The 16,344-nt window shown below is 35.6% G+C and overlaps 1 protein-coding gene across 1 annotated transcript in view; it reads right to left on the bottom strand.

The window, feature by feature from the left end:
- SNTG1 (syntrophin gamma 1) overlaps positions 1–16,344 on the bottom strand; it is a 352,899-nt gene that overhangs the window by 96,416 nt on the left and 240,139 nt on the right. The window contains exons 10-11 of the mRNA XM_013954658.2: positions 14,822–14,952; positions 8,548–8,677 (exon numbers count right to left, since the gene is read on the bottom strand). Coding sequence (XP_013810112.1) covers positions 8,548–8,677; positions 14,822–14,952 — 261 coding nt within the window. The remainder of the gene's footprint in view (positions 1–8,547; positions 8,678–14,821; positions 14,953–16,344) is intronic.

The following is a 16,344-nucleotide window of genomic DNA, read 5'->3' as shown; positions in this document are numbered from 1 at the left end:
GAAAAGTAGCCTGGTGACTAAAACTGGATTTTATCATGTTAAAGAGCTAAATTCTCTATTCGCGTTGACTTTACATCATCTCTCTGCTAATATTGGTAAAATTAAACATAAGGATTAATGTGCATCAAGCGCTTTCTCAGTTGTATTTTATGTTCTATTTTATGATAGTGAATACTTAAGCAGTCACAGGGCAGATGAACAGGCTTTTTTTTACTACCTGGTTGCCTCCTTTTCAGAAGTATTTGATGATTTCCTCATTCTCTTTATCTGAAAATTAGTGTTTAGCTTTCCTATCACAGGATATGTGATAACAAATCAGAATTTAGGAAGTTCAGTTTGGTATGTGTATTTCAGTTATAAAGTGCTCTCTTCACAGACTACCCAGGCACAAGTGATAACTGGCACATAAAGCAAAACTGTGTAATGAAGAACTAATTACCTGCATGAAGTGAAAAAAAATATATAGTCATTTTGCTGATAATCAAATACATGTGATTAATATGCCCTGAAACATTATTCCATATAGCAAAGGATGTCACATAGGATGCCAGCATGGCTAGAACTTTAGCCTTGCCATGCAGGTTCCTGCCACTTAACTACATGAGAGAGAGAAGAAACTATTAGAAGGAGCTAAGAAGCTTGATGCAGAGTTTCATAATACCTTCTGTCAGTAGAGGAACAGTAAATCCGAGGGATCTTGGGCTCATTTCCTCTGCAGGAGATCCTGCCTAGTGGGCACATGTTCTTTTGCCTGTTTTCTGCCCCAGCCTCTCTAAGCTGTCCCTGAACCACTCAAATCCCTCTTCACTCTCCCACCCCTCTGCCTCTTCCTCTGAGCCTATTCTCCTCCTGAGGCTAAGATAAGCTATGCACTACTAGAATGTGCTGTATGTCTACAGCACTTTATGAAGCAAGACAACTAAATGGAGAAAGTGCTTTCAACACATTAGCCTACTAATAATGTATACCCTGAGGTGTTATATGGCTCTTTGAGTGCATTTCAATTTATTTTAATTTTTTTTTTTTAATTGGCTGTGGAAGAAAGGGAACACTTTTGATGTAACCACCTTTTAAAAATATATCCTCAATGGAACAAGCTAACCTTACTTTAAAATACAAATAATGATATTCATAGTTTTTTTGAGACTGCAGAGGGGAGGGACACAAGGAGGAAGGTTATTATTGTCTAGCTTCCCAACTCCCAGCTGCTGCTTTATCAACAGCAGTTTGTGATTCAGCAGCCACTTTCAACACACTCTCACTTAAAATAAACAACAGTGGAATACTGAACAGTTCCCTGAACAACAAAAACTGGGTTAAAGTAGCTGGAAGTCTCCAACTGCTACTGAGAAGGCAGCGTGGCATTTTGGCAGGAAAAGCAGCTCATGATGATTACTTTCTTCTTCCATGTGCTGCCTCTCTGCAAAACCCAAGTGGCTTTCCTGCATTCCCACTCAAGACTGCTCCTACTTTCTTTATTCTTGTCATCCTTTTCCATTTTAAATCAATGAAAAGACTTTTATTTTTTCTTAATTACAGGTTCCTTGCTATCCTTTAGCTGGGGTGGGATGTTGAGAGCAGGTATGACATCTCTTTAAAGTGTCTCACAACCAACCAGAATATAGATTTATATAGTATGTCAACTAAAGCCTTGAATAATTAGGGAATGAAGGAAGAAAAAGAGACTCAGTACTTTAGTATAAATTGTACATAGATTAAATAGCATATCATATAGACTCATGTTTCCTTTTATCTCCATACCTACACAAGGCTACAATTTTAAATTTGACTGAATACCAAAATTAGATGAATCAGTGAAAACACTGCTATTCTTAGCTTTGTGCTAGCATGATATATATAAAACAGAAAAAAAAATTCTCTCTGCATTAATATGGCTATTTTATTTTATTTTTTTAAACTAACATTTTACTGGTAAACTGTAGCTCTTCTATTTGAAGAATATTTAACAAAAAAAAGGGCTTTTGATTTTATTGGATATTTTTTATCTTAAATTTCTTGTGTTCTGGAACTGTAGTAATTTATAGCAGTATAGATGGCAATATTTTTATTAAATATTTTTGACTGCTGCAAGTCTTGTAATACCATGCATTTGTACAGTAAAACTGGAGAGTTCAAACATTTGGTAGAAGTTTGGTCCATTTTATTTTACTTGAAAAAGTTATCATGACTAATTGAAGTTTACAATGTATAGTCCAAATAAAGACTGCATGTCTTAATGATGTGTGCTGTCACCATGATCAGTGTCTGTCATAACAAACACACCAACTATGAAGGCCAAAATTTCTTGCTACAAGTTTCCCAGGTAAAGTGACTATTCTGAAACTTGTTAAAGCTTGTGCAAGTTTATAAAAGCACATTTGGCTACTAGTCTTTTCTTGTGCTGTTTTCCTGACCTGCCACATGCTAGATATTGTTCTTCAAACTCAGGTACATTATAAAAGTGCAGATGAAACATACTAGAGCAACAGCAAAAGAGTTTGGAAAGAGTCTTTTCTTTGCAGCTAAATCAGCACACCCAAGAGGATATAAACAAGGTTCAACCAACAAGGTACAGACAACAGTAAGTAAAATAAGACGTGCAGGAAATTGCACAAAAGGTAAGTAGATATGAGACAAGGTCATGCATAACACTTGATAACAGTGACATAGAAACAGATATGTTTGCAAATGTCAGACAAATAACATACAGATTTTAAGGGGGGGGGAATAGGAGAGGCATGGTTTATATAATTTTGATGCTGCGTGACTACATTCAGTCACTTGGAGCAATGTGCCTTAAGAAAACTATATATGAAAAAAAGGTAATGTCATTATGTTACAAGTGTATCCAGTTCTAAGCTTCTGCAGAAACCTAAATATCAGTATTGGAATGAGAACCTCTAGGATTTCCTTTACAAGGTCTGGAATGGGACACAAAACAAAAAAACAACATATCAGAACATCTGAACACCTAATGCTTTTTAGAATAGTTGAACATACATTTTACTAGATCAGATTCAATTTATCTGAGAGGATTTAATTGCACAAATTTTGTCATGGGAAAAAAAATATAATATATAATATATAATATATATAATATATATATTATATGATATATATATAATATATATCATATATGGAAAGACATTTGTTAAGACTCTTTTGGAGACTTTTTATACTCCACTATTTTGTTTTTATTTTCATTTCACAAGGCTCTCAGCTTCTAGATGAGAGACAGTATTTACCTTTTGCACTAGTACAGAATATGGCAATGTATGAAGTTTAATACTAATGTTGATCATCTTGGATTTGCTCCACATTTCAAATCATATATAGCTTAGGAACCAACAAACTACGAAGGTCTATTATTGTAACACACAAGTCTCAGAGCATCTAAATGTTGAAGTTGACTTATTTTGTTTTGAAAAAGCAAACTAAAATAAAATCCCTGAAAACTCCAGAATGACTAACATCAGAACATCCACACATTCCTGATGATCTGTCACAGTATTTCAAATTAAAAACTGAAATGTGAAACCTGTTCACTTCATATGAGTGATATTGATTTATTCACCTAATATAGCATTCCAAAGTATGTTCTTACTGGTTGCAGCATCCACCAGAAAAATGAGACACGTACAGCTAATTTCTTTCAATAATTTAAGAAGCACTTCTTCCTGCAAGTTGGACAGGCTATATTATTGTAACTGCTTTTTTCTTCCTGCTTTGTTAAACCTGTTGTTTCTTTTCCCTCTATCTAGGAATTTACAGTATCCCTATATATTAATTACCCTAACTTCAGCTTTATAAAGATATTTAATAAACTATATTGTTCTCTTTTCTTCAGTGACAGTGAGGATAAACACATTAGTCCCCTTAGTAGAAGTTTCTTTTGTTAGGTATCATTACTTTCTAAACACACAATTAAATGCACAACTGCAATCAAGCTTTAGGGCTAGTTCGGTTTTCAAAATACAGGCATAAGTTCAGGAAAACATACATAACTTGTCCAATCTCCCATTAAGTTTGTAGATCTCTTAATCCTGCTGCTTTCACTCTATACTTCTACCATCACCATGAGTGTGCCTTGGTAATTTCACAGATACACGGTATCCTGTAAAATTTACCCAGAAGATGGGCCATCATGGAATAAAATGGAGGTACTGTAAAATAAATCTTGTCATAAATCTTTCAAAATCTTATGGGCATTCTTGTGTTAAATTTAAAACTACCTTTTTGTTACCTCCTGCTTGACAATTTTAGCTCTGTTGCCTAGCATTTCTATTTGCTGAAGTTTTTGTTGTTTTTCTTTGCCAAGTGCTAACTCCAAGGTAAGAAGCATAAATGTGCGATTGTTGCACTGTTTCCCAAGGAAATGATAGAAGAGGAAAGGGAAAATGGCATCACTGCACTCACAGTAGGGCACATCATTGCACTCAGTATATAAAAATCTTCCACAGAGAAAGGAACAGACAAGAGCAACAAATACAGCCTGAAGGATAAATCCCCAAAGACTCTATTAAGCTATATCCTAGAATACGCTGTGATGTATTTAGTTGTAGTTACAAAGACCTAAAGCTTCTGTCCATTATTATTATTACTATTATTATTATTATTTTGGCAGCACTTGAATAGCATATTGTGCAACCAAATAATTTTGAATTGAATTAAACTTGAAAAATAACTTGTGTAAAATCTCATCCCTGATAAAACCATTAAAAATGTTGCCTTTGAATTCACTGGAGCTTGGATTTATACATCCTTGAAAACTCTACTGTCTCTATTACAGATGTATTGACAAGCACTGGATCTTTATGAAGCACATGACTTTGGAGTCTTTGATTCTTCCAGAGCATAGTTTCTTTAAAAGCTTTGTGACCATGGACAAAAAAAGCTAGAAGCAGCTTCTTCCATTTCAAATCCTCTTTGGCTTGCCAAATGGGCAACAAAAAGGGCCAAAGCCTTTTTTACCCCTTCCATTCACAGACAAATTAGGGTTGCCAAGTCTTGGTTGAATTTGTCCTGTTTAAGTTTCAGCACATGAATTGCAGTTTGGGGATTGCTTAGATAGAAACTTGCGTTGAACGTAAACCCCATGAGATTTGAGGCTATTGGTAACTGATGAATTTTCAATATAGATGCAGGTTAAGTGATCCAAGTTGGAGAGGAACGCTTCCTCAGAAATGAATGGCCTTTGAGGATACATCACAAAATCAAATATAGTGTGACATTAAGTTGCCTTCTACAGTGTATTTCTACTGTATTCTGTTGGTTACATATTAATCTACAAGTCACTGCATGTTTTGTAATTTTAGAGGAATGTATTCTCTCATATGTTATCTTTCCATGGGTTCTGGAGAGTTTAAAAAAAAGAAAATTAGCTGCGTTACTTTAAGTATTCTACAGACTTTGGAGTACCTTAGCTCAAATTCAGTGAACACAGAGAACAAGAGTGCACAACTGAACTGAACTTTCAATGAAAATTTGAAAAGAAACGAAGTCAACTAGACCAGTCAGTACACTGCTATTTTTATTTAATGTTTTACTATTCAGAATATCAATTTCTATACCTGTGCATTAACACTGTACCTACTTTGTTGCATAATAACGCAAGTTTTATCTCACAGTCTAACTATGAGTTAGTCATCCACACTGAAGAATGTGATTCCCTGCAGGAACCATTGTCCAGACTCCATTACTTATTTTTAGTTAGTAATATTGTTTTTCAAAGATGATGATGTCAAGATATTTTGGTTTTGCTTTCTGCTTTTATCTTTTTTTTTGCCCTTTTACTATCTGGTAGGTACTGGCTACACTGCTGATTTTACAATTGAGTCATACCACCTTTGTGTCAAATGTGGACATTTTAGGTCCTGTCAGAAAAGAGATTCTGAGTTTACTCTGATAAGAATTCTATTGAACTATGGGCTCAAATAGGATATATTTTGAAGCCAGGGACTCATGTTTCACAACTCTCTAAGATAATTAAGGGAACGTAGGGAAAGAAAACCTTATTCTTCCCACATATTTGTGGGGTTTGAACTACCAGATGCTTTTTTTCAACCAGTCTGTATGACAAAAGGTAAAATAGCCCAGAATTACTGGTTGAGATTAGTGTTCTTTTTGTCAAAATATCCAGGCATTACTTTGCTAGATCTATTCAGAGAAACTGTCTCTCTGGGCCCGCAAAGAGACCCGTGACAGTATATATCTCCTTAGATATCTAAGTCTAAACTAAACACCCTGGGGTCCTTTACCAGTTAAAGGAAAGAAAGGCATGTCCTGAGGGAATTAATCTCATCATAAAATAGATGTCAAAAGTAAATCAGAGGGATCACTCTCTGAACATTCCACTTTAAGACATCTAAAGTTAGGCAAGATAAATCCCACTCAGATCCACAGAGTGCAAACCTGACACACTGGCAAAGGAAAATCTTTCAGAGTAATTTAGTTTTTATAGCCTTTCTTGTTTTCCTCTTCTTCCTTCTGTTCCAAAAACAGATGTGACAGAGAGCCTAAGTTTACATTTCTATGAGCCCTATGATATTTTAAAGAAACAATATTTTGGCATAACCTCTAGATAGAAATAAGAAGTGAAACTAAAAATCAGCAGAGTAAATATATTTCAGTTTGCCAAAACTGAAATAGTTTACAGAAAACTCTATAATCTCTTTGTTTCCTTGGTACTGGACGCCAATCTGAGGGAGAATCAACTATAAGCAAGAGTAAATGCCTCTCACAGAGGAAAAATGCTCACATCAACAGCATGTGTATGTCAATAACCATCTTGCAAAGAAAGGAATATAAGGATCTCTAATCGCATCTAATCATTGTGCTGAGTAACAGTTATTTTTTCCTATCGTGTTTCTAATGTTTCTTTATTCACTTATAACATACGTTATCAAATACCTAATTCTTACTGGCAAATGACATTTTAAAAGAAAAGTATGAGTATTTTAGGAACAGGAGAGCCCTCTCAGTTTCCATAAATTCATACTAGGAATGAACAATTAAGGCAGTTCTAAAAGTATATTCATAGATAATGGTCATAAAGCCTGACTAACTCTAAATCACAGATACTCTACAGGGTGTTATTGGGATAAAGCAAATAGAAAGGTTTGAATAAGAGTTGTATAATTAACTATTTCCATCTTCTAAAGCATTAGCTCCATTTGTCTCTGTAATTTATGGAAACTAGTGTAAAATTATAAACTATATTCCTTTTTAAAACACTGAAAGTATATCACGGAACAACAATGCATTACCAAAATTGAAGTTATACTAAGCACCCATGATTAGAGGCTCATCAGAGCTACATAAAGCATTATCAGATAAAATTTGGGTGCATCCATCTATTGTTATAAGTTAACAGATACATTACTTTAGATAGCAAGAATCATTCATAGCCTGAACTAAAGATGACAAAAGAAAAAAATAGCACCCTCATTTGTCAGGATGCCTAATGAGACAGGAAGTTCTATACAGCAACAGCATTGTAAGGATGAATAAATAGCAATAACGTTGTCTTGTACTGCATGGAAGCTTGCAGATGGTGCATGAATTCATGTCTGTCACGTTTCTGTAATACATTGACTTTTACATATTGCTGCCAGATGGAACACAGTTTCGTATCTTGAATATAAATCTCCTAGAAATACAACTTTCTTCAATGTGTTTCCAGTATTTGAAACAAAAAAAAATTTAGAGGCAGGTTTGGGAGGCTAAAGCAGATTTAAGAAAATCTGATAGAATATAAATTAAATCCTCAAGGGCTTCCTTGTTATAACTCAATTCAAAATATTGGAGTTATTCCATGTGTTCTGTACTTTTTGAGAAACACAGGAAGGATATCAGATAGACCTCTAAAGGAAAAACTGCATGTCATCTACCAAATGCAAAATACGCCCTAAGCAGGTTTGGAAGAGCTTTCAGTTGAACTGACTTGTAGTTTGGCAAAACTTTTGCATAATATTTGTCCTTGCTTCAGTACAAATGATATTTGTCCCACAAGATCAAACCATAAAAGTACAGTGCATGAAGCATAAATGCACTTAACTTTTGCTGAACATCTGTATTTATACCATGGAAGCACCTTGTGGTTCTCCTTGTTTTCAATGATACCTAAACAGACCTAATATCTAAATCAGATCTTATAGTAACAGACTTTATATAAAAGTGCTTTTTTAAACTATCAGTGAACTACAAAATTCCCTTTTACTTTGTAAGTGCTTACCAGCACTTTCTCCTATGGCTTTCTCCTGGCTTTCTCCTATGTCTGGTCCTGGTTCCTAATCCTAGCTGGTATTGCTAAGAAGTGTATATTTCTGCTAGTGATGAAGTGAACTATATGACTGTAGGGGAGAATGTTTTCTCATTCAGTGATTTCTCACAGTCTGATTTGAGGACAAACTTGAGTTGGCTTCTCTCAGGCAGCCTCAAGGATTGTTTATATGCAGATAATTCTGTGTTTGAACCCATTAGGCTTTTATGACAGTTGTAATCAAATATGATTGGGAAACCTTCTGGCTTACTTGGATCCATACTTACATTGTGCTTTGTGAGGTTGGAAATGTTAGTTGCTATTGCTTGTAGCCAGTCAATACAGTCTTCAGCAGAGAGACACTGAATTATTCCACTGCAAACCCCATCCACAGCAATTACTTGGAACGCATTTTGCCTATAGACATGTCATAACAGATCAGGTCAGAAGAAAATTTCATCTGTTCTAACAGACCATCTTAACAATATTTGTAGAAAAGCTTTTCTTTCAACTACAATGAAGGTCAGCCACTGAACACTGATAAATTGCTGGTTTTCCTGCTTTATAAATATCTGACATATTAAAACAACCATGCTAAAAGGTCAGCTCAGACTATATTAAGTTTCTATAGATGGTAAAGCTATAAAAAATACCATAGAATAGCTCCATGGCATCTTAACCAATTCTACATGATGTCAAAGCTAAACAAGTGAAATAGCTGATACATACCAAAGAGTTAATACTCAGTTTAATACTATCACTGCAGATCAAAGGGAAGGAAAGTATTCACTGGACACTGTAGGCAACCTTTCATGAAATTCTGTGGAATACACTTTTTCTCAACAACTTTGTTTAATTTTTCTAAGACATTGTTTAAATGCAGTAAGATTACTGTCTGAATACCCCTTTTATTGGCTGCTTTTGGTTATATAATTTTGATTGTAAATGATACTCTTTTAAAATGCTTATGGAAAGGCTGGAGAATTCAAAATTGACCAGATAGCATTCATGATTTTTCACATTGCTTTTATGAATATTGGATCATTAGCAGAATACAATGGAATTGCAAGGGACATCCATCGACAGAAGTAGTGGCCACCCAGGTGTCTCTACCCAGCACCATTCTGGGCACTCACATAATGTTCTGCCTGGCTTACCACAGCTTAATGCCAAGCAATTACAAAACAAGAGAAAGCTTTTAGATGCCAAACCTGTAACAGACCTAATTTCCTCAGTAAATAGCCTTCTTGGCTAACAGCCTTTGGAAGGCTCACAGGTCTCTGGCTTCAGAACCAAAAAAGCTCAATATTAATCCATCTCCCAAAATAACAGATTACTAACCATACAGAGAATACCAAGTTCCACTGCTGGCATTCTGCTACAATCACATCCATTAGCGATCAATTCATAGTTGAAAATTAAGCACACATCATTCAGATTCTTTAAGAATGGCTCATGGAAAATCAATGTTATCTCCAGTGCAAAACTGAGTGTCACTGATGACAGTTTCTGACGTCTCAAGATAGATATCCATTCTGCAAAGTTATCTTTTACCTCTTAAGACTAGATTCAAGTTATATCAAATGCAGAGCTGATATCTATCCTTAGCGTAAAGGTCTCTGCTGCACCTGTGTCAAGTAAAGGCTTTTCCTTGTCAGGAGAAAAAATGAATTACAGCCATGCCTTTGTTTTGAGCGATCCAGACATGAGAGCAAGCTCTGACTGGAGGATAAAGCTTACATATGCTAACATGGATAAGGCTTATATAAACTAACATGATCATGCAGAGACCAGTGGCTTACCTAAATCTTATCAGCTAGCTTATCAGTTCAGTTGCCTTTTCACACAGCTAATGATCTTTCTTTAAAGGCCCAAAGGTAGGAAGAGAGAGCTACTACTCAGAAGAGAAAGACTAACTACTCATTTTCACAACGATTCAGATAAAGTTGTTGAAGAAGATTTATTTAAAGCTTCTTCAGGTAATGTAGATAAGAATTTATTTACTGTATCTTTTATACAGCATAACATGATGCTCGGACAAATATGTTGATTACCTCTTTCAAAAAAAAAAAAAAAGTAGTATTTTCAGGATTCCCTTTTTGCCTTCTCAGCCTATTGCAAAACACAGTAGGATTCCAAGGAATCTATTAGATGTGTGACATTAAACTGCACAAATGTAGAAAATCCAGGATGTTCCAAATTCCCCGGATTTAATCCTGATGCACAGACTTCCCTTACACTATGAACCCTGTGAATCTGATACATTCAGGGCATATCAAACCTACTATGTCTACGTATTTGATCTGCGCATACACAAGAAGAACACTTGTCCAGGATGCTCTTGTCCAAGAGTCAAGAAGCCTAGACTAGGAGATGCATGCTATCTCTGAATGTGTCTGAGCAGTAGATGTTTTTAGCCTTAAATTATTGTAGTTATTTTCTAGCATTAGTTTACCAGCCAAACTCCATACCACCACACAAATGTAAAAAAAGAACTATATTAAATACATGTTTTCTTTTAAATTAAAAAAAATACTTGATTAATAAATTCATACTACAGCAAAAATAGTTAAGATTAGATGGTTTCTTATTCAGCTATACATCTCAGGTTCTGTGCCTTCTGCTACTCAAGAGTTATATTTGAAATTAATAAGCTTTCCAAGATTCGCTTGAATACCTTCCAGAATTTTACATGAATACCTTCTGGAATTCATGTATCTCAAGCATTCCATTAAAAAAAAAATAGAGTATGATTATGAGGAATAATAATGCATGTGATAATGATGGTATTTCTATGTCAGTATTTTCAAAGTCCAAAACATAAAAAGTTATTATGTAACATGCTTTCTATACTGAGCACAACCTTGTAAACACAAACTATGGAAAACTTAATGAATTAATTTCACTTTGTATTGTTTTCCTTAATATTATTTTCAATATCCTTTCCTTAATATTGCTCTTTATAGTCTTCATGTTTTCAATTCCTTTTAAAAATTATCTAACTTTCTCTGATAGCAGATTTTGAAAGGGAGTCCTATTCTAAAGTTCTTACACTAATTAAAAACACCCTTATAGTCTGTCTTGCTAGCAACATAAAATGGTGTTTTTATGCTTTTTTAAAGCAAAATACATCATACCCTCACTGTCAAACTGAAGTACTCTTACTCCTTCATGTTACATAGTATAAGAGGATAAAAGGAGAACATTAACATAGTTATTCAAGGCACGGATGTGAATTTGGATACTCTGTGTAGTACAAATACACTGGTAAATTTTTTTTCTGGAAATTTGTATCTCAGGCATATCATCACTGCCTAAAAACAAAATTTCTCTGTAATGTACAAGTTTTATAATGTGCACATGAAGTTTGTGTTTTATTGATACAGAAACTGACTTTCAAAGCCCTGAATCTACGAACAGTTGCATATATCCTAATTTTCCATGTGAGTAGTTCCATTCAATGGTATGTCTTATCTGAAGCATACAGTAGAAAAAATCTCAAATTTGACTATTATCATCCTGGGCCCTTTATGCTTCATATCTTAATTACTTCCCGTTCAGCCACTGCGAAACATTGAGCTGATGATTTTCACAGAGCTTAGTACAATAACTCCTGCATCTGTGCTGTCTATACCCTGCTTCCTTTCAGCACAGTCAGTGAGCCAGTATAGCCTTTCACTCACACCTTGACTCCCTGGGCTAGACATTGTTTGTGAATAGATCAAGGATTATGTAGCCAAGCAAATATGATTTTGCTACTACTCCTCAAAAGCTGCAGGCATTTTATTGATGCTGTAGTGCAGGGTCTCAGCACTTCTCTGGGACTGCCTTGACCTGGGCTGGTTATAGCTTAACAATCATCTATCTAATGGTGAAGCAATGTTGCCTAACCTGTTTTGATTTAAGCTCTGTGAATACGTTAGGGAAAAGCCTGGCAAACCTAGGTGGTGAATTTGTAACAAGCAATAGCCCTGAGTGTCAACTGAGGCTGGGGAGGCTTTTGGGCAAGTTGTAAACTTTAGCTGAGAACCAATAAGAAGGAAGCAGGTTGTGATAAAATAACCTCACGCCAGCCCAAAATTGAGGTTGAAGAACATGCCCACATCCTTCCATCTTTAGGAAATATCACACTCCTTGTGGGAAAGATCTCAAGACACTGGTGAGTCATCGTAAAACTGCCTCTTGAGGAAGATGGTGACAGGTTACTGCAGGACTTACAGCAACAAAGGAAGGGTGAGGATAATACCAAAGAAAAGATACTAGGAAGGCTTTTTTGCCTAATCTTGGCATAAATATAAATAAGGCTTTTCTGTATTAATTAGATAACTTGGACTATTAGACTGTTAAAACATTATTCTTGTATATACTTAGCTCCATATACATAGCATGTTCCCTTTTGCTGATAATGAGATTTTGATAGTAACACTTATACTACTGGCTATTTTAGTAGCAGTATTACAAGACAAAGTGGATAAATACAGGCCTGCTTGTGGGGAAACTTGCAGGAAAAAACTTGGTGTTTATCAGTGAATACATGTGACTCAGTGCTCTGTAGCTGGTATGTGTGTTTGCATGGAGTAACAGGAAATTTTAAACCATCAGTGCCTGATGAGAAGTCAGGATGTAACATAATCCACCATTCTTCCCAGATTCAAACATCAGAGTAAAAAAGAGAATGGCTGGAAGACATGATGGCTATATAACAAAGTCAGCATTTATTACAATCAGCCTCACAATTAATAAGTCCTATGTGCTTAATTTAAGAGTAAACTTTTCTAATAGGTAAAGATAGAAATAATGGATTAACACACTCTGTAGCTATACACAGCTGTCCTTTAGCTAATGACCTACAAGCTGGAACTCACAGAGGTTGTTACTGTAAAATATGCATATATGTGCATATATATATGCATATATATGGTGAAATTAATGAATGCAATACTTAGGTATTTAAATCTCTTAACACTTATGTTATATACCTTGCCTTGTCAGATTTTGTAGCTACTTTCATTCATTTTAAATGCATAATACCTGAAAAACAGTAATAATTCCAGAATATTCTTGTCTTCTGTTCTGATTTCTATTAAGATTATTTTGATAACAATGGATTTACTAGTCAAATATTAAGTTAAACAATGACAAATTGCAGGACTATATGATGCAATAAATCTAAAGCAGACTATGAGCTGCAGACAACTTTCACAGTGATTGGTAGATAAAATGGCAATGAAATTCAATGTTAATAAATGCAAAGTAATACATATGGGAAAAAATAACCTTAGCTATATATCAGCAATAAAGAGCTCTACTATAGCTATTAACATTCAAGAAAGAGATGCAAGAGTTACTACAAACAGTTCTCTGAAAACCATCAGCTCAGTGCTCAGTGTCAGTCAGAAGGCAGCAGGTTATTAGTAAGTATTGGAAAAAGAACAGAACAAAATGGAAAATGTTATTATGCCTTTATATAAACCAGGAGGGATCCTGCTTATAGTTCCAGTCACCTTATCTAATAGAGGATATATTAGAATTAGGAAAGAAACAAAGAAGGTAACAAGGATAATCAGATCTACAGAACGGTTTCCCTAAAAGGAGATAACAACAAGGATCCTTCAGGTAGGAAAACACAAGACAGAGATCTAGAATTGCAAAAAGGTCAATCAAGAATGCTTATTTAGTATCTCTCATGAGACAAGGGTCTGGGCACTGGGTCCACCCTCCTCTCCCTCCTCAGGGCCCGGCCACCAGTGGTTGAAGTCAGTTCAGCTGCGGCATGGCCACGGGACCTGGGCTTGGGTCACTGTGAAAGAGCTGTGGGCACCACCACTCATGAGCTCAGGCTGTCGCCAAGTTCCTCGCCCGGTTTTCACTGCAGACCTGCTTGTGCCTACCCAGGTAACCCTCTGATTTGGGCCCCCACCTGCAGACCGCTCTCCCAGCTCGACCTCAGACTTGCTTCATAACTTGCATGATGCCCGAGGCTGCCCCCAGCCTGCCCTGCTCCCTTGTGGGGCGGTGGGGCGGACCCCTGTCCACGAGGACATTGCCTCAGCCGGCCTTGCTGGCACGCTCTGCACCCGGCTGTCCTTCAGCTGGTCTTGCTGCTCCCTAACGGCAAGGTTATTTCCCCCAGTGAAAATATCAGGAGAGGGATTTAACACAAACAAAAGGAAGAGCTTTTTAAAAACTTGACATAACTACATGGTAGAGCTCAATGCCACAGAACGTTGCTAAGGCTAAAAAAAGAAGCTTTTGAGGACAGAACCATCAGTAGTTATTAAATATGATGACCTAAGCGCAAATGCAGACTGAGAAAGTTGCTGACCACTAGGTGCAAATAGGAAGATCATACATCTTCCCCACGTATCCAGTCCTGGCTGACATCAGAGAAGAATACAGGGCTAGGTGGAGCTACGGAACCATTAAGACATTTCTTATGTTCTGAGTCTCCAACAGCTATGGAGGAGCTAATAATGCCATTCCTCTAAAAAGACAGATTCCTAAGAATTGTTACTTGCACCAAGAAGTCAAAAACTGTTTCAACTTTCTGAACTTCTTTACCTGCACAAATCTGATCCTGGGAGGTACTGGGAAAAACGTGAATGAAGAAGTGGAATTAATCGGAGATCACACCACCTTTTTTCCCATCTAAGTCCTGGGGATGCTGGCCATGAGGAACATGATAATGTATCCTGAAAAAAAATTAAAAGGTCCTTCTCAGTTTTGGGGCTTCATTATAAGTCGTCAGCAGATTTCAAGAGAGAGAGAGAGATTTCAAAGACTTCATGTTTCATTTAGCATAGTCTTCACTTTCCCAAAATCCTTTTGTATCAGCTTTAGCTAGCACTGGCATTTTTCACAAAAAAACAAACCTATATTAACCTAAATATCAATATGCTTAGAGGAAGCATGAGGAACAGTATCCTAAAAACCTGGGGAAAATAAATTGTATTGTTTTATTGAGATGACTAGTCAGGAGTAAAAATTAATATTTATTACAGATCACATTATCAGATATTATTTTTTCAGCTTTATTCAGTATACAGGTTTTCTCTAAATTATTCACTATACAATCCCAAATCATTTGCTTCCTGTGGCCCCATACATATTTACATACACTTGTCTATACTAAATTCATATCAAAGCCTGGTACCTGTGAATGAGATTTATCCCATGTACTGAAAATTGTTTATGCAAACCTACATGCTTATGAATCAATATTTGAATTTGACCTATTTACACAAGGCATTATTCATAATAAAATTCAACTTAATCATGCCTTCATCACATCTATGAAGAATGAGTATTTAAATATCCACAGCTTAATTCCACCACTGTTTTTTAATAAATGTAGTCACTGGATTTAAGTGAGAAATGCTTTCAGAGAGTAAAATGGTCAAATTCATTTTAAAAAAAAGAACAACAAAAAACAACACCTTGTCCCTTTTCCACAAAGTGGTATATGAAACGGTGCTGGTCCAGATGTTATTTCTTGAAGAAGTATGCATCTCGCATGGAATATCTGGAATGTATGTAGTACTTTTACCGTATCAGTAAAATTGTAGCTGCTGATTCTACATTACTTGGACAATTTTTTTTATTTTTATTTTTGCCTCAGGCTTCATCTTTTTTCTTACCTGTATCTTCTATAAAATATATGTTTAAAAAAAAAAAGTACACCTTGTGATGTGATTTTCTACGAAGATCTGTGAAGTTCTATGATCTATGGACTGCTGAGATCTGTGGAGTCCAAGCCGGACTTTATTTTTACATATATGTTCATATATCTTTTATATATATAAAATAAAATAAAAAAGACGCACAATTTTTGTAGAGACAAGATCATTACAAACAATAATTTAGCTGAACAGCAGGGCTTTCATAAGCAGATTCACATATTTGAAACACTGAATCTCTAGTGAAAAGTTGCATAGTTTCAGTCCAAATAAATAAATGATTGGATAGAAAGACTAAGCTAGGACATTTTTCTGAATAATGTCTTGAATTTTAAGTCTTCTGTCTGCTTCCAGGAACCATTTTTCAACTGTGATTAAACTTAGGGAAAATGTTGAAATGCAGCAAAA

The sequence above is a fragment of the Apteryx mantelli genome, chromosome 2, assembly GCF_036417845.1.
Source record: "Apteryx mantelli isolate bAptMan1 chromosome 2, bAptMan1.hap1, whole genome shotgun sequence".
Classification (NCBI taxonomy): domain Eukaryota; kingdom Metazoa; phylum Chordata; class Aves; order Apterygiformes; family Apterygidae; genus Apteryx; species Apteryx mantelli.
This window is presented reverse-complemented; position numbering and strand designations above follow the sequence as displayed.